The 21,199-nt window shown below is 41.2% G+C and overlaps 1 protein-coding gene across 4 annotated transcripts in view; it reads right to left on the bottom strand.

Moving 5' to 3' along the window:
• Window positions 1-20,898, bottom strand: part of LNPK (lunapark, ER junction formation factor) — a 39,967-nt gene extending 19,069 nt beyond the window's left edge. The window contains exons 1-7 of one of the 4 annotated variants that reach the window (XM_081181541.1): window positions 20,658-20,898; window positions 18,923-18,997; window positions 16,656-16,748; window positions 12,421-12,462; window positions 10,890-11,077; window positions 6,755-6,813; window positions 3,533-3,573 (exon numbers count right to left, since the gene is read on the bottom strand). In XM_081181541.1, the coding sequence (XP_081037667.1) occupies window positions 3,533-3,573; window positions 6,755-6,813; window positions 10,890-11,077; window positions 12,421-12,462; window positions 16,656-16,682 (357 nt within the window). In that variant the 5' untranslated portion in view covers window positions 16,683-16,748; window positions 18,923-18,997; window positions 20,658-20,898. Of the gene's footprint in view, window positions 1-3,532; window positions 3,574-6,754; window positions 6,814-10,889; window positions 11,078-12,420; window positions 12,466-16,655; window positions 16,749-18,922; window positions 18,998-20,657 lie in introns of all 4 variants that reach the window. The other 3 variants (XM_081181539.1, XM_081181540.1, XM_081181538.1) reach the window with 3 other exon arrangements.
• Between the last annotated feature and the right edge of the window lie 301 nt (window positions 20,899-21,199).

Raw genomic sequence — 21,199 nt, 5'->3', positions numbered from 1 at the left:
CGGGGCTAGATTTCAGTGTCAGAGCTGAACAATGGGAGCGGAGACGTTCCATTAGGTATACAGGGCTGAAGCCGTTTAGGACTTTAAAGGTCAGTACCAAAACTTTTACTCGTGCTTGGAAATGTACTAGGAGCCAATGTAGCTCTTTTGGGACCTGTGTAGAAGTGCATTGCCCGAATGGGCTTCTATTTCTTTGTCATGCCAGTAGAGCAGAGAATGAAGCCACTATCTAAATGATACACAACTTACATAAATCCAGAGACCCATTACAGTAACAGCTGCCAATGCGGCAGCATTTGAAGTCTTCCCCTGGCATCCATGAAGCCTACCTACTCAGTGTCCCCCTTAGTCATGAGGTGGTGAGAATGGTTACCTTCTTCACCCTTTAAAAGTACATAAAGCTGAAGGAGGGAGTTAGAAGAGTACTCACTTTCCTTTTTTAGCACTTATTTAGATTAAATTGCTTCTTTAAGTAGATTTTTTATTTCCCGAAATCCACACATTTAAAAATCCACATCTGATCATGTACTTGTAAACTGCTTAAGAGTTGTTGTTTTAAATAAACTAGTTGTTTTGAAATTTTGTTAAATAAATAAATGTGCTCGGTGCCCTTGCCTTGACCATATATGTTGCCAAACAGATGGCTGTCACAATTCGCTTGAACAGTACTGAAGAAAGGATTTGTGGGGGAGCAACAGAGTAAAATAATTCTAAGGGTGTACACAATTCCATCCCCACAAAATGAGCAATGGACATTCATGGCACACCACCTGCTGCTGCCCTCAACAATCTCTGGGCAAAAGTTGTATAATATTTATTGGCAGAGGAAAATATTTGGCACAAGTAACTAACTAGCATGTGGAAGACGCAAGTGCTACTTGAAAGCTAAACTTACATAAGAAAGGTCATAGAAAATTCATTGGCTCACAAACCGTATTTCCCTTGACCTTTTTACATAGGTTCTTATTCTTATAAGTTACGGAGAACATTTCCACAAAACATTTTTGCCCTTTCAAAACCCTTTATCGAAGACTAACCTAGCTGCTTTTTTCTAATCCCTTTTAAAGGCCACACAATCAGAAGTCACAACTGTAAGGAAAGCCTGTATTTTACCTACCCATCTCATTCCATTAAGATTCCCTCAATCAATTTGACATGTGCCATGGAAGCATCTCACCTGAAGAAGCTGACCCAGCGGGGTTTTGTGTGTTCCCACGAAATTTATTTCTCAGGGACACGCCACGAAAGGTTCTGTTACAACAGCCTTGCCCAACCTGGCTGTTTAGGACTCAGATGCCCATCAGCCCCAGCCAGCATAGTCAATGGAAAGGAATGATGGGAGTTGTATTCCAACAGCTACTGGAATGCACCAACAGTGGCACTCAGCCACCCTGCTCCCATTTGGGAGCCATCATGTGGAGAATTGTATCTCTGACAAGGCCTTGAACTCCTCCAACCAATCTCTCTGGGTTCAGGGTGTTCCCAACCTTGCATATACAGTGGTACCTCTGGTTAAGTACTTAATTCGTTCCGTAGGTCCGTTCTTAACCTGAAACTGTTCTTAACCTGAAGCACCACTTTAGCTAATGGGGCCTCCTGCCGCCGCCGGGCCGCCGGAGCACAATTTCTGTTCTCATCCTGAAGCAAAGTTCTTAACCCGAGGTAATATTTCTGGGTTAGCGGAGTCTGTAACCTGAAGCGACTGTAACCTGAAGTGTATGTAACCCGAGGTACCACTGTAGTTTGTTAAGGGTGCTGAGAGTGGTTGAGACTCTTATTCCCATCGGAGAGCTGCAATGCCCAGACTTCCTGGGAAAAATGAACGACTGTTGAACAACTCTGAAAATTGTAGCTCTCTGAGAGAAATAAGGGTCTCCTAACATTCAGCACCCTTAAAAACTACAGTCTCTAAGATTAAGTGGTGTGCCCTTAACAAATATGTACATATTTAGCTCTAACAAGTGAGCAGATGTGCAAATATGTGTTCTCCAGGCATTCCTTCCTGAAGCTGACAGCACCACCTCACATTTACTAATACGTTTTCATATTTCTGCCCTGATCTACCTAGGGGCATATTATCTTTAAGCAGCATCAGATTTGCAGAAAGGCCTATGCAAATCAAGATCAAAACTTATTTTAAAGTCCCTGATTAAACATTAATTCTGGCATCCAACAGCCTACATGCATTCCACCTACTACTAGTAAGAATTAATAAGTCTGTGAATGATCAACCAAATAAAAATACAGTCAAAGTATCCATGCACTGTTTAGGATTTTTTCTATTATTAAGTGCTCTAGAAATTCTCTGCAAATACATAAAAAAAAAAATCTGCTATTGGAACAGCTTATTAATGGTGTCCAAGACTTACAAAGATTAATGGACTGGGAGCGAGAAGTGCTTGGCCACGCCCTACTCTCCAGTCTCTTAACACAAACCTCCAGTAGAATGAATTGCAAACTCCAACTAATTTGCTTCCTCCAATAGTTTGAAGCAAGAGCCGCCAACATGGTGCCTCGAGATGTTGCTAGTCTACAACTCCCATCATCCTGGATCGTTGCCCATGATAGCTAAGGCTAACGTTGTTGGGAGCCAAACAACATTTGGAGGGCATGTTGACTTAACCCTGATATACACTAAAAGAGCAACATTTGTTAACAGGTTAAAATGTTGGATATGGCTTAGGGATATGACTGAGATGACCAAACAGTTCAACCGAAAAGATTTGACTAAAATCTACAGGTTTGCTGGTACCTGACCTGAAGTTCAGGGTGCCCTTCCATTGTTGTTCATAGACTGAAAAGTTTTCCGAGGAGTGGGTAGCTGGTGAGATGTAGTGATTTTAAAACTGCATATATGACTGAATAATAAAAGAGGTGATTGCTGCATAACTTGAAGCCACTGTGACAATCTTTACCTGGATCCATTTTTAAGAGGACCCAAGACATAGGGTTGCTGGCTAGCTTGTATTCTTAGTTTTAATTCTACATACAGCTTTGTGTGGGTGTGTGAATTAATTCCGCTACTGTTATTTTTCTCCTTTTCTACATCAAAAAAGTGGTGTAGCAAAAAGCAAAGTTTCTGATTGAACACAAAGCATTTTTACTTTGTTAGTATTCAGTTCAGGACCTGCACAATACAGTCCTAGCCATGTTCATATTATTTTACCTTTAAAAAACAGGTATCTGTAAAACTGCATGATAAACACTGCAAAACAGAAAGTGGCTATCTGCCATATTTTGAGCCCAACTATTGCACACCCAGCAAAGGGGGTGGGTAGGGTATCTGGGACTTGACTTCTGTTCGCAGAGCAGAACCCAACCACTTCTTATCCTACCCCTTCCAGCCTCCATGCCCCCCAAATCTGCTCTGGAGATCTGAAGGAAATCTCATTGTGAGGGGGGAGGAGGCACTCACACAAAATTGGATTTCATCCATTCAGCCCAATCGAATCCTGTTAACTTATACAGTTTATTTGACGAGATATTACAGGTAAGATTTTGCCAAGCCGTCTTTATGAATATATACACTTACTATTTTTTTCTTCTCGGCTTTTAGAACTTCTAAAGCTTCATCTAAAGAAGAAGATTTAAATCAATATTTAATACCAAGGTGACATGTCAAATATGCATGCATATGCAATAAATAAAAACACTGGTACTCTGAATTTGAATACAATATGTTGGCCAGCATTCGAGTATAACATTAGCAAACCCCCTGTCTCTTGGTTAATTAATGGAAGAGTTTTTTAAGATGCATCATCATTCACAAGCAGTTTACCATTTTTACTGCAACTGAATGTGGTGAATTATGAACCCTTTTTATGTAACACTTTATCAATCAAGCTGCTATTAGAACTAAAATTGTTTTGACCCATCATAAGAACTTCAATAAAAAAAGGCAAAAATATTGATGTGAAGCTGTGGATGAAGGCATGCCACTTAATAAAGATGTGAATTTGGCTGAAGGTTAAGTAAGAGTTTTGCAATGAGTTATACATATTAAACATGGGGCTACCTCTGAAGATGGTGTGGAAATTTCAGTTGGTGCAGAATTCAGTGGCAAGGCTGCTCACCAGGGCAGGATGTTGAGCATATAACACCAATCCTGGCCCGAATGCACTGGCTGTCAACTAGTTTCCAAGCCCAATTCAAAGTGTTGGTTTTGATCTATAAAATCTTAAATGGCTCAGGACTGCAATACCTCAAGAACCACCTCTCTCCATATGAACTGACCCAGACCCTGAAATCATCATCCAAGGCCCTTCTTCCTCCATGAGATGTCCAGAGAGTGTCAACATGAGAATGGGCCTTTTCTGTGGCGGCTTCCCATTCATGGAATGCTCTTCCCAGGTAGACTCACCTGGTGCCTTCACTACATAGCTTTAGCTACCAGGCAAAAACATTCCTCTTCTCACAGGCCTTTAGCAAATTAATCTATGGCCTTTTAGACTAGGGTGTGTGTGTTGTGTTGTTTTGTCTGTTATTATGTTATATACTTTTGTGTTTTTATACTGCACACAGCCATGATCATTTGATGGAAGGCAGTATATAAATTTCGTAAATAAAATACGAAAATAAAAATAAGCTTCTCAATATAAACTGTTAAATGTCACCCCCAGAATTAGTGTGCATTATCAGAAATTCACAATTAATAAAATCTCTTTTTGCCTAAACAAGTTATTGCTAGTTGGAAAGCCATTCTACTGAGATATAAGAAAAGAAACACTATAAAAATGCAGTTTTAACACTTTGCTAAACCTTTTTGGGGGTGGGGATGGAAATGCATGTGGGATTTTTCATTAAGTTAACACTATTCCATTTTCAAACTCAATAGACTCAATGTGGGAAGCCACTATCAAAGTAGTAGTAAAACAGATCTGTTGCAAGCCCTCTAGTGAGGGCTGTAAGGGGCCTAGCACACCTACAGAGTTTGTGGAGCAGTAGGCTTTTAAGGGTTTAAGCAGAAAGGAACGTGTCAAGATGCAGTAATGAACAGAGAAACGTCTTGCGAAGGGCATCAAACTGTGAAATGTAACAGGTTTGTTATAAACCAGCCTTTGCCAACTTGGCATCCTCCAAATGTTCTGGACTACATGTGGTGGTGGCTGATGGGACTTACTGTCCAAAACATCTGGAGAGTACCAGGCAGGCAAAGGCTATTATAAATAATTCAAACAAGGTTCTGGACTGTTTGGAAATAGAGAGAGCTAATGCAACAAAGGAACTGGATGTTGCATGAAACTGGAAAAACCAGGTTGGCATCTTCACGGTGAAGCTTGCTAACTGGCCTTGGGTAAAATCACTCTCACTGGGTTGTTGCAGTTTTAAGATCCAAGGAAGAAAGGCATAACAGAAGTGAACAAGTGACTTTTACAGTCACTTATGTTGCAAACAATGCTCACGCCTAATGGACTGTGAATATGGCAAAAGCACAACAGATTTCAGCCACAAGCCACTAGCTTGAGAGAGGCTGCATAAGAAATAACTCTAAAACCTGGGTTTCCTCTCATTTCCCTAGGAAGCCCATGGGCTCAGTCCACATTACCTCCAGGTAGATTTGCCTTAGCTAAGGAAAGATTTCTTCTGCCATTTTCCTTTTTTAAAAAAATCATTTAAATGAGAAAGGAAGAAGCAACATCTGTAATGAAAAGTCACTGCTCCAATCACAACTGTCCATGCAGAAGCAACAGCAAGTTCTTTGGTGCCATGGTAACCCTACGTTTTGGGCAAAATTCATGAATGAGCAGAACTTAAAAGTAGCAAAATAAAGAGAGGAAGCTGCAATTAATTTTTTAACCTGCATTGCTGTCATGACATCAATACAGCCTTTGAGAGTCAATTCCACCACCTGAGTTCTAACTCACCTTTTAAAAGAATTTTATCAGCCATAGACCAACAAAGACTAAGTATAAGATTAAATATCTTTTATCAGGTTCTTGGAGAACTGAATCATGTTTAACAGTAGCTCATGGGATTCTAAACCAGACCCTTTCTGCGGGCACAATTGTCATGCAAGTGAGGACAACAAAACCAGGCACTCTTTAATAACCAAGGGAAGAAAAGGGTCTTCAGTAGGTTAACCTAGGACAGTCCTGCTAAGGCTGCATCCAACTTCAGATTGAATCCATATCGTTGTTGCTATTGTTATTATTATACATCTCAACTTCCTTCCAAAATGAAGTTGGTTCCCATTCCTCTCACCATTTTAGCTTCACAACAATCCTGAGATAGGTTAGACTCAGAAATAGTGTCTGAGCATATATTTCTCCAGTTCTCCAGTCCAACGTTCTAATAACCATTAGACCACAATGGCTGCTTCATAACTTAGAACAAACACATACTTCCTTAATTCCAGTGATACTTTGATGTATATTGGGTACAATACACGAGTATCTAAAATACTGTGAATTTACCAAAAGATAAATTAGTCATAATTACTTTCTATTAATATAGCAAGATAAGTGTATTTAAATATCCTTTGCTATTCAGCTTTCAGACGCATTTAAGTACCTAACAATTAATCCATTCATCTTCAAAACATTTTATATTCATTTTCCATTTTATAGCTGGCTATAAGGTTGAGTAGATTTCCTGAAGTCTTAAAAGAAACTCACTCATAAATCTCACCTACAAAACCATCCACAAGGTATTTTAACACGAGACAACTATAGGTTATGTAATTGTATCTATACAGTCCCATGCTTAGGCTAACACAATCTGGGGGTGGGGGGTGGATAAGGAAAAATACACTTACTGTTTCTTTCTGTTCTTTTAGAAAAGAAGAAAATGAGGAGTGTTCTTATGGACCAAATTCTGTGGGGAAAGAAAGAATTTCCACTATTAAAATCTAGGCAAAAGGAAACTGAATGTGCCATTCTTCACTATGGATGGAATTAACTTCCTCAGCAGACTTTAACATAACTTAATCTAAAACTTCACAATTAATGCTAGTCTCAAAAAGCAACTAGGGACAAATCAGCTTGTTTCACAGAAACCTCATTTAACATTAGCAGAATGAGTTCCTTACATAGATTGTTTTAAAAGTGTTTAAAAGAAAGAGCGTTTAAATTGCAAAATAGAATCCTTTGAGTGCAAAGTAAGTATGTGAATGATAACAGTGATCCAAACATGCTCATGCCCCAACTTGGACATTTATACTGTCTAGACTTTCAGATCACTTTCAGAAAACCCTAGTTCCTTCCCAGTTGTGAAAACAAGGTCCAGAGTGTGGCCTGTCACATGCGTTAGGCCGATGACATGTTGAGACATCCCCATGGTTGTCATGGCCGTCATAAAGTCCTGAGCCATCCCAAAGCCAACCGCATTGGCATGAATGTTGAAGTCCCCCCAAAACCAGGAGTCTGAGAATCCTTAGAGAGGAGAATTCCTGGGCAGTGAGGTGGGTGGTAAACCAGCAGAAACCCTAACCTGTCCTGCTTACCCACCATCAGGATCAAACAACCTATTCTCTTACATTATATCAATTCTTTACTGCATTCATAGATCTCCTTTCCCAACTGTCAAAACCACTCTGAACACTGAACACGGTAGTCCATAGGAGACCTGATCAATGCTGAATAGAGCAGCAGTTGTAACCTTCTAAGTCCGGGGGGGTGGGGGGCGGTGAACCTGCTTAAGCAACTCCCTAGTTGTTAGACAGCACAAAGACCGAAGCACTTGAACTCCTGGCTTTTATCCCCTCCCCTTACCGAAATACTACAAAACTACTGTGTGAAAGACAGGCAAAGGGTCTTAGCAGGCCTTATGCTCGAATTGTTCTGAATTGCAAGCTCTGTTCATTGTGCAGCAAACAACTTCACTATGAGTAGAACTCAGCCCATACCTACACTATTATCAGTTTGACCACGACAGCCATTTTATCATGGAAAAACCAGCAGCCTCAATATACCGTATTTTTCGCCCTATAGGACGCACTTTTCCCCCTCCCAAAATGAAGGGGAAATGTGTGTGCGTCCTATGAGGCGAATGCAGGCTTTCGCTGAAGCCTGGAGAGCGAGAGGGGTCGGTGCGCACCTACCCCTCTCACTCTCCAGGCTTCAGGAAGCTCTCCGCTAGCCGTGAGAGAGCTGCGTGACTTCGCGCAGCTCTCCCACAGCTAGCGGAGAGCTTGCCTGCACCCAGAAGCTTGGGGCGCGCTGAGCTCAGCACGCCCCAGGCTTCGGGGTTCGCACAGCTCTCCGCTAGCCGTGGGAGAGCTGCGCGAAGTCATACAGCTCTCCCACGGCTAGCAGAGAGCTTGCCTGCACCCAGAAGCTTGGGGTGCGCTGAGCTCAGCACGCCCCAAGCTTCAGGCTTCGCGCAGCTCTCCGCTAGCTGTGGGATAGCAGCTCCGGCTTCCCCCACCCCAGCCCCGCACCTGGGGGGGAAATATTTTTTTTCCTTTATTTCCCCCCCCAAAAAAAAAAAACTGGGGCGAAAAATACGGTACTTTGTCATGCCAAAACAGTCCTTTGACTTGGCCCTGACACAATACAGGCTGACCAATACAATGAGGCATTTTTGAAAGTCACACTAGATCAAGAGTTTTGCAAGCAATTTCATTCTATGAATGGCAAAACACCTTTTGAACAAGATGCATGATCAAGTAAAAGACTATTTAGGTGTAAGTTGAGAAGCATAAATGTTTTTAGCAATCATTTCTTTTTTCCAAGAGATCAGCAGATCAGAGAAGTATTAATGTTTCGATTACTATTTTAGTATGCAGAGTCAAAAATGAAGGTTTATTTTCAAAAATTTATTCAAGAAAATCCTTGCATAATGAATTTGTACAATGTTTTAGAATTAAAGAAGTAAAACTGTGTTGTTATTTTCTCAACTTTTCAAACAGGAATTGAAATGCAAGCATCTAGCTAGGCAAACTACATATTCCTGGAAGCCAGCTCATTTTGCCAGCACTAGTAATACAATCAGACCCTCGAGAGTAAGCCAAAACAGCAACAACTGTTGCTGAACAGGGAACAACTGCCAACTGGAAAAGGCAGGCTTAATTTACTTGCTTAAGGATGAAAAACATCGAGAACTAGTGCTGGGGATCACACCAGATGTACGGTGCAGCTCCACAACTTGACCACAAACAAAGACAAGTTGGCAACTGCTTACCAATCATTCATTTCCTGCGAGGAGAAAAACTAAACTATTCTGGGGGCAGACGAAGAGTGGGACTGCATTTTTTGCAAGTCATACAAGTCGAAATTTAAGTTCTGGGCCACATACCTACAAACATACCTGAACACTGAAATGCACTGAAAGATGCAGCAAAAGACTTGGCAAACAGCAGACACCAGTGTCTTGAACAGTGACAACACACCCTTCGCATTAATTATCAACATGGAAGTGTTCAGGGGACACTTGCTCCCTATATGCCGCCATTAACAATAAGTTCTGAAAGGTCTGTGTCAAAACAGATTGCTAACAAAAGTGTGCAAAATTATTGCATCATAAGGTGCTTTGCAAAAAATTATCAAGGAAACCTACAAAAATTGAAAATAATAAAACCGTACTACAAGAGACAACCAGCATAACAGACAAATACAAAACCAGCACAGCAATACACCAAATACAGCAGAAAACTAAAACAAGCTTCAAATTCACACTAAATTAACAAGCATAGCATAGGGACTTAGAAACAAGTTCTTAAAAGGCCTACTAAGAGAACAGAAAAAACTTAACCTGGTGCGGAAAAGACAACTTATGAGGGCACCAGGTTAGCTTCCTTGGGGAGAATATTTCATACCCAGAGGCAACCATTATAAAGGTCCTCTAATATTAAATGTAAATAAATTTGGCTTGGACCAGGCAGGGTAAGTAAAAATATGGATACACTCGAAATATAAATTTCCCACTAAATAGTTTCACTGGTAACAAGAGGCTCAAAAAGCAACCAATTGTGTTACATAAGCATTAGATTCCTATGCATTAAAAAGCCAAAGGAGTGTCCCTATGATCAGATTATCCAGCTGGGTCAGTCTGAGTAGATTTTGCTAACTTATCACTTGCTGTTCATGGATGCTGGACTTTTCAAATAGCAATACAGATTTGCATTTGCCGCATCCTCAAACAAAGATGACCTGGTTCTGGCATCTAACAAACAAGAAAATAACTCATATAAAATAAAGTGGTCAAACAACTTAGAATACTGAATTATTAATTTTTAAACAACAGACTGCATTGAGGAAGCAAATTGTAGAGGCCAGTTTCTCAGAGTAACCTTTCCCCTTCTCTCTAAAACAGGATGCAACTCTTAACCTAATTTCATTTAAGTGGGGAAGTCTGAAGGGGGAAGGGTGGGGAAGCCAAAATCGACAAAACTCTGTAAAGGGTTGCCTCAGTGCCTATATTTTCTGCCCACACCAGTTGTATCTTCTCGAAGTCCATCAGTCCAATATTCCAAACTGCCCTCATTATGTGTTTCAGTTAACTTTTATGCACAATGATGTTGCCGCTTGAAATGGGTTAACTTAAAAGCTATTCAGAAATCAAAATAATTACCTTACACTTCAGAAATCTGCTCTTTCAGAAATATGCCCACCAGTTTAGATTTCAATGACAGCCATCAACTCTGATGGCTTTAAAAGAAGATTAGACGAATTCATAGAGGACCTTAGAAAATGGCAACATAATTCTGCATACCAGTTTCTGGGGTACCCAAACAGGAGAGTGCTATTGCCCTCATATCCTGCTTGTGGACTTCCCAAAGGCATCTGGTGAGACAACATAGAAGACAAGATGCTGTGCTCGAAAGGCTTTTGGTCTGATCCACAGGTCTCTTCTTATGTAGAGATACAGTGGTGCCCCGCAAGACAAATGCCTCGCAAAACGAAAAACTCGCTAGAAAAAAGGAGCTTGCAAAGAAGTCATGTTTTACTTACATCAGCGGAAATGCAAACAGTGGAAGAGTCATGACGAACCTTGCTGTCCACTCATCAGGCAGATACCACAAATAGATAATTAGACAGCTAATAAGGTAGAGAACAGATGAATAGAGGATAAACCTTCCAACCCATAGCTTCTGCTGCCTCTGGTTTTTCTCTCTAAACTCTTCTAGTGCCTGGATATCCTGTAAATTAAAAACAAATCTTCTGAGCATTTAACCTCATGTGCCAAGATTGTACATTCCAGCCATTTTATCTTGAGACAGAAGAATGAAGCCAGGTACTGCAATGAATATACTTAACATCCTTGGTTTATTTAACCTAAGGCATGATGTGATCTGTGAGTGGTGTGCAGCAACACACATGCACAGCCCTCGCACAAGGGCAATCTTCTGCACACTGTGCATGGGGAAGCAGGGAGAAGCATAGGGAATCCTGTGATTGGGAGGAAGATGAATGAAATTATGCTGGCCTTATCAACCCAAGGTTTTCACTATATTTTTTCCTATTTCTAAAATAAGTACTATTAAGCTGAATTTAAAAATCTCCTGTCCTGGATAACACAATATGCCCGGGACAATGATAGAAACAAGGAAAGTGTGAAGTTTTAGCTTTCATGTGAGGTTATTTTCCAGAATCGCTGTGGACTCAGTACATCAGATGGCCAATATTCCCTGCCTCCATGTAACATCCTGATCCTAACCATTTTTACTTTGAAGCCGTTTCCATCGATTTTGATGGAACTGCAGTCCTAGGAAGTATCATTGGCTGTCATATAAGGCTTGTGAATAGCCAGTTACTTGGAGTAACCAACGATCATGTAAGCATTTGTAAATTAAAAGGAGAGTTGACTGTTCTTCTAAGCACCGACTGTGCTAACAATTACTATGTGGGTGGGCAGGCATGGTCTTAAATCAGGCATAGGCAAACTTGGCCCTCAAGATGTTTTGGGACTACAACTCCCATCATCCCTGACCACTGGTCCTGTTAGCTAATTTGCCTATGCCTGTCTTAAATTGTTGGCATTTGGAACAAGGGTGGCAGGGACAGCATCCAAAACAGCAGTTGGTTTGCTGTTTCCCTACACACTCTTTTCCCCTTATTTGAATCATGGTCAGTGTCTACAATGATATGCACCCACATAATGTATGCTGTAAACATCGGCCCAGTTTGCACGTCACTTTAGACAATAGCTAATTTTTAAACAATAGCTTAAGCAGCAGCATGTCTCAGTTTGTTGCTCATTCACATTAAACCATAGTTTAAAATGAACTGCATGTTTAATGCAACAACCAAAACAGATCTTTCTGAACAGATTTTTAGACCCCTAACAACCAATTATCTGAGAAGGTACAGCTGATATCAAGTATATTAAAATTTGTGATCTATTTGCCATTCCTTCATAGAACCAGCCTTAATGTATTGACAGTGTCCAATTCCAACCATAAAAGGCAACTGCTGACACTTGAAAGAATGTTAAGAATCTTAGATTTAGTTCTTAAGGCAAGCAATAAGAGATCAAACATACCTTATCTATTTTTTCCAATACTTCTATTGTGGAAGACTTTGTCTGCTTACAAGGGAAAGAAAAAAAGCTGTGAAAATTTGCCCTCAATATCTAAGTAATAATAAACATATAGCCAACAACTGAATATCAGATATGTAGTAAAATGATTAGCACTACACAGAGTACTGCACTACATATCTTCAAACCTCATTTTGAATATTACCATCCCAAGTTCCTCAGTCACATCATGCCAACATGATATATGCCACAAGTGACAAACAACAACATACTTAAGAGAAACATTTAAAACAAAAGCTCCATGATTTTTCCAATAATCAAATATCCTTCCCTCAGATTATATGAGGAAAGAAACACAATATGAAGACCATCATCAATATTTACAGAGTAGTGGAGGAATTTAAAGAGTAGCACATTCTATACCATACACACATAGAACAGCATTGGTCTTATGGATCAAAGATGTGGTGCACAAACGCAGTAGATCATTTAAGAATATGTGAAAGTTCACCAGGAAGTGAAGAAAGTTGTGAAACTGAAAATGTATGAACAGATGAAGAAAGGGGGAAAGGAAATAAATAAGCACAGGGAAATTTTTAATTGATTCTCATATTTGAAAATAGCCTTTATATAATAAAACCATGGCGCATGTATTTTTCCAAGTTTGTTCTCTCATCCCTGCTTATTCAAATTCAGCAAACACACCCCCATGCTGCAAATAAGCAACTGAAAGAAGGAACCTGGTGAACCTTCCTTGAAATTGTTTGAATGTCCTTAGGTCTTTCAAAAAAAAATAAAAATGTGGTTTTTGGCTCAATACTCCAGGACAGGAAGGTGAAAATTAACTTGAGAAGAACACAATGGTCTATTTGAAGATAAAATGTACCTGCCTGATCTTAATCTACAAAAAAGCAAAAAACAAAGAACATGAGACTATGGTTGGAGACAGATTTGCATTGGCAGAAAGAGCTAAGATACTATGGACACTCCAGGAGGAATGGGCTGGAGGCGTGACTTGCACCCGCTCCTCCTTTACCTTGGCCGCTCCTCTGACCCTCTGAAGCAGCTTTTCAGGGGAACAGGGATCTACAGGGGGAAATCAGGGGAAACAGTTTCACCTGCTTCTACAGCAAAATATCTCATGGGCAGGGACATCTATGCACAAACATGGACCCTAGGCAACTATAGGTATGCATACCTGTGTACACACATGCACTCTAGTCTCCCCTTCTCTCTCAGTGATAGTTAAAAGGAAATAAACTAGATTGAGGAACAGGTAACTTGTAGTGTTTGGAAAATGTTTAAAGTTCTGCTAAACTGCATCATGATCTTGCACACAAGCATACAAAAGTGATTGGGTCCTATGCCTTAACACGCTAACAAATGAGGAAGGGACATTGGCAGAATGACTGTTCAGTGGTAAGTTTCTTGACATTCCTACAATAAACAGTGCTGAGGGTAATTTTTGGTAAGATAAATTTCTTGTGTAATCAACAGGGCAAAAACACAATGACTGCAGTAATTGAAGATTCTTTCTCCAACGTGATAGCCAGCGCTATAGAGTGGCAGTGCTCTGGGCTAGGGAGTAAAGGTAAAGGGACCCCTGACCGTTAGGTCCAGTCATGAATGACTCTGGGGTCACGGCGCTCATCTTGCTTTATTGGCCAAGGGAACCGGCATACAGCTTCCGGGTCATGTGGCCAGCATGACTAAGCTGCTTCTGGCGAACCAGAGCAGCACACGGAAATGCCGTTTACCTTCCTGCCGGAGCAGTACCTATTTATCTACTTGCACTTTGACGCACTTTCAAACTACTAGGTTGGCAGGAGCAGGGACTGAGCAATGGGAGCTCACCTCGTCGTGGGGATTCGAACTGCCGACCTTCTGATCGGTAAGCCCTAGGCTCTGTGGTTTAAACCACAGCGCCACCCGCGTCCCTCCTGGGCTAGGGAGACTTGGGTTCAAATCTCAGCTCAGCAACTGAAGTTTCCCAGATGCCCTACAGTATGTCAGTATTATCTGCAGTGTTCAGAACAAGAACCAACTATGTGTATAGTTATGAGTCTATAGAGTTGAGCTCCTTCAGGGAAGAGGAGGGAAGCAAATATGGCAAATATGCACACATATCAATCCATGTACAAATTCTCACATACAACAGTGTTAACATCTTCTTGGTACCTTAGTAAAAATACTTTTTCCTTCATGCATGAAGGAGCCTCATTCCTTATTTAAGTCAATGAGTCTTTTCTAGAGTAAGTGAAGTAGGAAATTTGCTCACTTAGGTAAACATACGCCACATATACAAAATACACCTGCAAACCAACAGCACTATGTTCTCTATAGGACTAAGAAGAAGGCTGTTGCCTTATGTCCAAGCATAGGAAGAATTGTCATATATTATTTATATATTTCAGTGCTCAAGGCAGCATCTGTAAGCCACAAGTATCTTAACCAAGGTAGACATAGCTTTCACTTAATTACATTTTCAATCTCAGTGCCAAAGAAAACTTACTTATTTGTTTATAAAGAATGCTTATAGCCCAGAGAGGCTCTCAAAGTGTGTGGCACAAGGAACAGCCATAACATAGCCGCATGCTATGGGCCGTAGCTCAGTGACAGAGCATCTGCTTTGCATGCAACAGGTCCCAGGTTCAATCCCTGGCATTTCCAGGTAGGACTGGCAATGTCCCCTGTCTAAAATCCTAGAGAGCCACTGCCAACCAGCGTGGATCTCCACCTTCTATTGAAGTATGCACTGATGACCCAAGCAGAGGTAGTGGGGCCAATAAGCTGGAACATGCTCAGCTCATGATGGAGGCAAGCCTTTCCTTTCTTGAACTGAGAAATAGGCTACTTTCCAATGATATTTAAGGGTTTACCTATGCCGGTTCAGTGCAATCTTGTTGACAATTCAAGTGAACACCAAGGGAATTCATTCAGGTGCTCTCAACAGGCCATCACCTTGACTAATTTTAGCAGGATTGGGATTTAACAACTTTAATGCGAGCTACTATCCTCGCAGCCAGAGCTCCCCTTCCCTCTCTCTGATCTGTAACACAAGGGTGATGATAATGGCCTACTTTACAGTGTTTTTATAAAGCTGACTGATAATATATATTCTGAATACTAAGCAAGTACTATTTTTTGTTCATGGTCCAAAAACAGTTAAATGTGATCCAAAACAAATAAAGGTGGGCTTCTCATTAACAGAAAGGCCGTGCTGCTCCACAGGCTATTTTTCAGAGGTCACAAAACTGGCATACGAACACTCAGCAGATTTCATGCCAACAAATACTTTTTTTATAGACAATGAACAGCTACATAATTAGTGCTTGACTGTTGATGGCATACTCTTCCAGATCTTCTGCCCAAGGCATCTCCTCCAAATAGAACTAAATACAATCCCAACAAAATAAAAAATATACTTAAGCCCACTGACTTTAACTTACAAAGAGTGCAATCCTATCTCTTGTCAGGCAGTGGTATGACAGGAGTATAGCAGCAGTGCCACTAAGCTGGCCAGGGTGGAAGTTGGAGGGGGGGGAATAAACCCCTGCTCCACACTAGGCCCGCTCGAAGCTGGCATAACAATCAGGCCTGATGCTATTGGGTGGTGACAATGGGGACACCCAGGGTCCAGCAGATCCCAAACCAGCTCAGCCCCACCCTCTCCCCTGGAACACCTCGTTTTGGTACTTTCCATGGGCTACTGTCAGTGGGAACCCAACTGGCAGGCACAACCGGGAGCTCTGCGTCAGAGGAGTGACAACAGCATCACTCCATGGCTGGAGGCTGATGGAGCTATTTTGGGCTGGGTGGAGGGAGAAGTCTATCCTGTTCTACCCTATCCTTTCCCAGCACAGCAGATTATGTTTTGCAATTGCAGCCCAAGTACAGGTAACTTTATCTTGCATTCTTGCCACCGTTCGGGGAAAAGACGGCTACTTTGGGCACATTTTGAGACCTGTGAGAAGTCATTCTGCAATGTCAAAATTTCGGTCTCATGTTTTGTTTTGAAGGCACACCATTCAAACAGAAATAGGAGTACCTTAAGACGGAGCCAGTACACTGATAAAGTACCATATGTGCGATGAAACTAAGACAAATTTCTTGACCTAGGCACGCCGAACAAGTTCTGTACTCTGCTCTGCATCACAGCAAATTACTTACAAGCAGCATTTGAGACAGTGTTCTTGCATTACAAAAATGTGCACCTCTAGGTGAGAAGATTTACTTACCCGCCATCTGGAAATGATTCCACCCATTTCTATATTTGTGAAGACAGGTCGTTTTGGTAACTTATAACCAATCTTGTAATGGAATTCACAGCTAGAATTAAAGCATTTGTGTTTAATTAAAAATACACCAGCAGTGTAATCCAAGAAGTATAAAGATATTTCAAACAGCATTCTAGTCACCCACACAATTAAATGACAAAACATAAACGGCCTATAGTTTCCATATTTTCCATCACATTCTAACTTAACATACATGTGTTTCACGTTATGCTTCAGATTGTATATTCTGTTTTGCAAATCTAAAGTCATTAGAAAACCCACACCCTACAATACCACATAGCCAGAGAAGTACTATACAATTCTACTCCATAAATTATAAGCAAATCTTAAAATTAAAAGCACGTTACCAATCAGTTAGGTGACTAGGATTAGTAACTGCAGATCTACAATGAGATGTCTAAGAAATGAATAATATTTTGCAAGAATTTCAATATTAATTTTATTATGAACTTTGTGCAAGTATCAGAGAAATGTTATTGAAATTCAAGACTTCCATTAATGCAAATATGGTGTAAGACAACTCAAATTAATTCACTTGCCTCAAAGTATTTTTAATGGTACTTCAATTTCTTGGCATAATGGCCAAGAGAATCTAGAATACCTGTCAATGCAAATTGTGGAACAGGGTTTCTGACATGGGGGTTTCTCTGCAAGCTGGACAGAAAGCACCACATCGTATCATAATAGCCTACACATGCCACTCAAAAGGCTGTAATCATAAACACACTTACCTGAGAGTAAGCCAAATAAATGGGGCTTACCTCTGAGTAGACATGTATAGAATAGAGCTGTCAGTCAGTCACTAACTAATAGGATCAGAGCAATTATTTGTGTTTCCACAATAGAAACCAGTGGTCTTATTGCCAGCAGGAATGAAAAGAAAGAAAATCTTCCTAGATGGTGTCCAAGAAATTAACATTTTTAACTTTTATAAGTTAAGGTAATTTTAAAAACAAGTCTATGCAGATTTATTCCGATAAAGCTACCAAAACTTATTCATATGCTAGAAAAGAACACAATATCAATCATGGATGTTTCAAGGCTAGTAATTATTTTCTTAGACATGAGGAGAGGCGTTAATGTTACACAAACATTAACCTTTACCCCCCCAAAAATGAAAACAGGTATTTTATAATAATTATTTGTACTATTCAGAAATATAAACTTAAACTAAATCATCATAATCCATCTAACAAAAAGAGTTCTTTTCTATATATATATAAAAAATACAGCTTAGGCCCAGGCTATCTGAAGGACCTGCCCAGGCTCTGAGATGTTCAGTAGAGGGCCTTCTCCCGCCACTTTCACAGGCACATTTGGTGGGAAGATGGGAGAAGAAGGCCTTCTAGGTGGCTGTTCCCAACTTTAGAACTTCCTTCTTAAAGAAGCTATACAGGCTCCCTCTTTGCTGTCCTTCCACTGGCAGATGAAGGCTGCTTAATTCTGACAGGATTGGGGGAACTGGCTGTTTTTAAGGAAAGAGAATTCATTCATTTGTTGAATTTATATACCGCCCTATACCCAGAGGTCTCAGGACGGTTCACAGAATAAAATCAAAATAAAAAATCACAAAATACATAATAAAAATAAAAACAACAACCCAATAACCCCCAAAAACACATTTTAAAAGGGCTGTGCTGTTTTTACTATCTGTATGTCCATAGATTTGCTTTTACAGTATATAGTTTTAATTCTATAATACTTTAACAACTTCTTAACCATTGTCATTTATATATTTTTAGATTTTTTATTTTATCCATGTAAGCTGCCTTGAGTCCCAGTTTGGGGAAAGGGCGGAATATAAATAAAATTAATTAAATAACAAACAAACAAAAGAAGAGATTTTTCCTTCCTGATAGGCTACAGTCCTATATAATCTCACTTCTAACTAAGCCCTACTGAACCCAACAGAGCTTGCTTCTTTCTTAACAAACATGTATAGAATTGCATTGCATGAATTATGACACACTAAACCTTATATGGTATTTATGATTGCACACTTGTTACTGGACTCAGGAATCAATGGATCATCATCAAGGCTGCTACCCTAAACCGAGGGCTTCCCAAACATACATAGCTTATCCCGAAAATGTATTTACAAAATGTAGCCATGGAGGCTGTAAACTAAAGCAACTATACAGCTGAGGAGCAGCGGATAGTTTTAACACATAGTTTCCCGTCATATCCACTAGCCTACATTTTTATCTTCAAGTTGCAACACTTTCAACATTTACTTCATCATCAGGGAACATTCCTTGTGAGGTCAGAAATAGTTTGGGATGCTGAAGAAAACATTATTCGAGTATTTAAATCACTGCCAAGCCACAATTTCAGCAAAAATACATCTGGGCAATTACTGAAAAAACATGTAAGCTTTGAAGTGGGTAAATTACTAACCCAAAGGAACAATGCCAGAAGCAGAAGAAAATGATATATTTAAGCTATTATAACATGTCTAATTCCAGAGTGGACACCAAATGCCTGTACTTGTTCTCAAAGACATGACAGATACTATAATTATAGATTGAAAATTAATAAGATGCTATCTTAAAATAACACAGGGTGACAAAGAAGCAAAATGGTGGGGTTGCTTTGGGCCTAGGCAGTTCACTGGGAAGAATAGGGCAATGTTTTTTTCTCACCAACCAAGGCAGAAAGCCCAAACAGAATGACTTCTCCTGGTTCCTCCACCACTAAACACCCCCATAAAAATCAGTGACTTGTTTCAGCCAGTAACGACACACACTTTTAAGGTCCCTTAACTAATGTTTCATACTTGACAGCAGCTAATCCAAAATACGCTCTTCCTTTTGAATCAGTCCCAAGACCAGAAAAATCAAATGTTGCCCTCATGCTTAAGTAACCAGATTTGGGTCTAGAGCACATAAAATGTATGAGATATGGGGGTGGGGGTGCCTATGTAGTGCATACTTCGCCACAACCAGAATCCTTCCTTACAAAACTTTCCTCCCCTCGCTGCATCACATCTACACAAGATAAATAAACTGTGAAACACGCCAAATCATTTAAAATTTACCAGAAGTATGTAAGGCCATATATACACACATATATAGAGGTATGTACACACACACATATATATACACACACACAGTTACGTGTGTGTGTATATGTGCGTGTGTATATGTGTATATGTATAAATGTGTGTGTGTGTGTGTGTGTGTGTGTAAATAGTATGTGTATATATGTATATAATTTGTGTGTGTGTGTGTGTGTGTGTGTGTAGACACACACACACACACACACACACACACACACACACAAATGATCCCTGATTATGACCCCCTTTAAAACATAGGTAGGAGGGAGAAATTCAGGTAGTTATGGTGGCCCATTAGGAAAACACCCCCAAGCAACTGTAGCAAAGGCCGCATGCTGTTTTGGGGTTTAAATTAAAACGTGATCACCAAGGATGCCTCACCCTGGCCCAAAATCTATTTTCAAAACCAGGCCTGCGAAATTGTTAAAATCCACGCCTGTAAACATGCAAAGAGTTCCTGGCACCGCCCCCCTCCCCCCCATATTTTATTCCTATTGAATTCAATGGGTCTTGCTCCCAGGTAAACTGGGTTAGGGCTGGTGGGCTGACGTTGCTCCCACGTATTCAGGATTAATGATCAGGACAGGCAGTGGCGGGGGGAAGGTATTTATACTCTGGCAAATCTTTCTCACTCACTCACTCACTCAGGACGTGGACCTTAACAGGTTCACTGGGCCGAATTCTGACGAGCTGACTGACCCAACTCCCCTTGTTTTTCTTTCCTGAGCCGCTGCCCCCGTCACTCTCCCCCCCCCCCTTGAGCTCCACAGGCCGCCTTCGGCTACTACTTTTACCAGTTTCCCACACGACCTCCCCCTGCCTCTCTCCCCCTCCGAGTTTCCCCTCAGCCAGGCTCGTTCCTCCTACAGACGCCACGAACACACCTCTTTCTCTGCGCCTCGGTTTTGAACGCGCACCTTCCCCGCCCCGCTGGAAGCCGCACTGCCGCGAGGAGGAGGAGGAGGAGGAGGAGGAGGTGGACGGGGCTCGTCGCCGCCTCGTCTGCCCCCCTCCCCGCCCCCAACTTCCTCCCCGTCCCTCAAATCCAGGAACGACGTGCGAGCGCTGGCAACGCACGCAGCGCGGCCATCTTGGGAAAGGGCGGTGTGTAGTAGAGAGACCGTCCTACGGGGAGAGGGGAAATGGGCGCAGAGCGGCCATCTTGGAAAAGGGAAAAGGGGTCCATTGCTTTTCGCCCCGCCTCCGCCGCTGCGGCCGGGCTAATAAAAACACCTGCTTTTGGAACGCAACGCGCGCTGTGCGTGTTTTGTTTTTGTGTTTAAGGCGCCCGCGCCTGCTCTGGAGGCCAAGCTGAAGCTGCCTTCGGAAGCGGGCAAAAGGGACGAGTCGAGCTTGATTCTTGAGCGGGAGGGCAGAAGGAACCAACGTAACAAGCGGGATTGGGAGGAAGGCGGGGCGAAGGTGA

Source organism: Podarcis bocagei, assembly GCF_964188305.1.
Source record: "Podarcis bocagei genome assembly, chromosome: 1".
NCBI lineage: Eukaryota > Metazoa > Chordata > Lepidosauria > Squamata > Lacertidae > Podarcis > Podarcis bocagei.
Note: the sequence above shows the minus strand (reverse complement) of the source record. Positions and strands in the feature narration are given on the sequence as shown.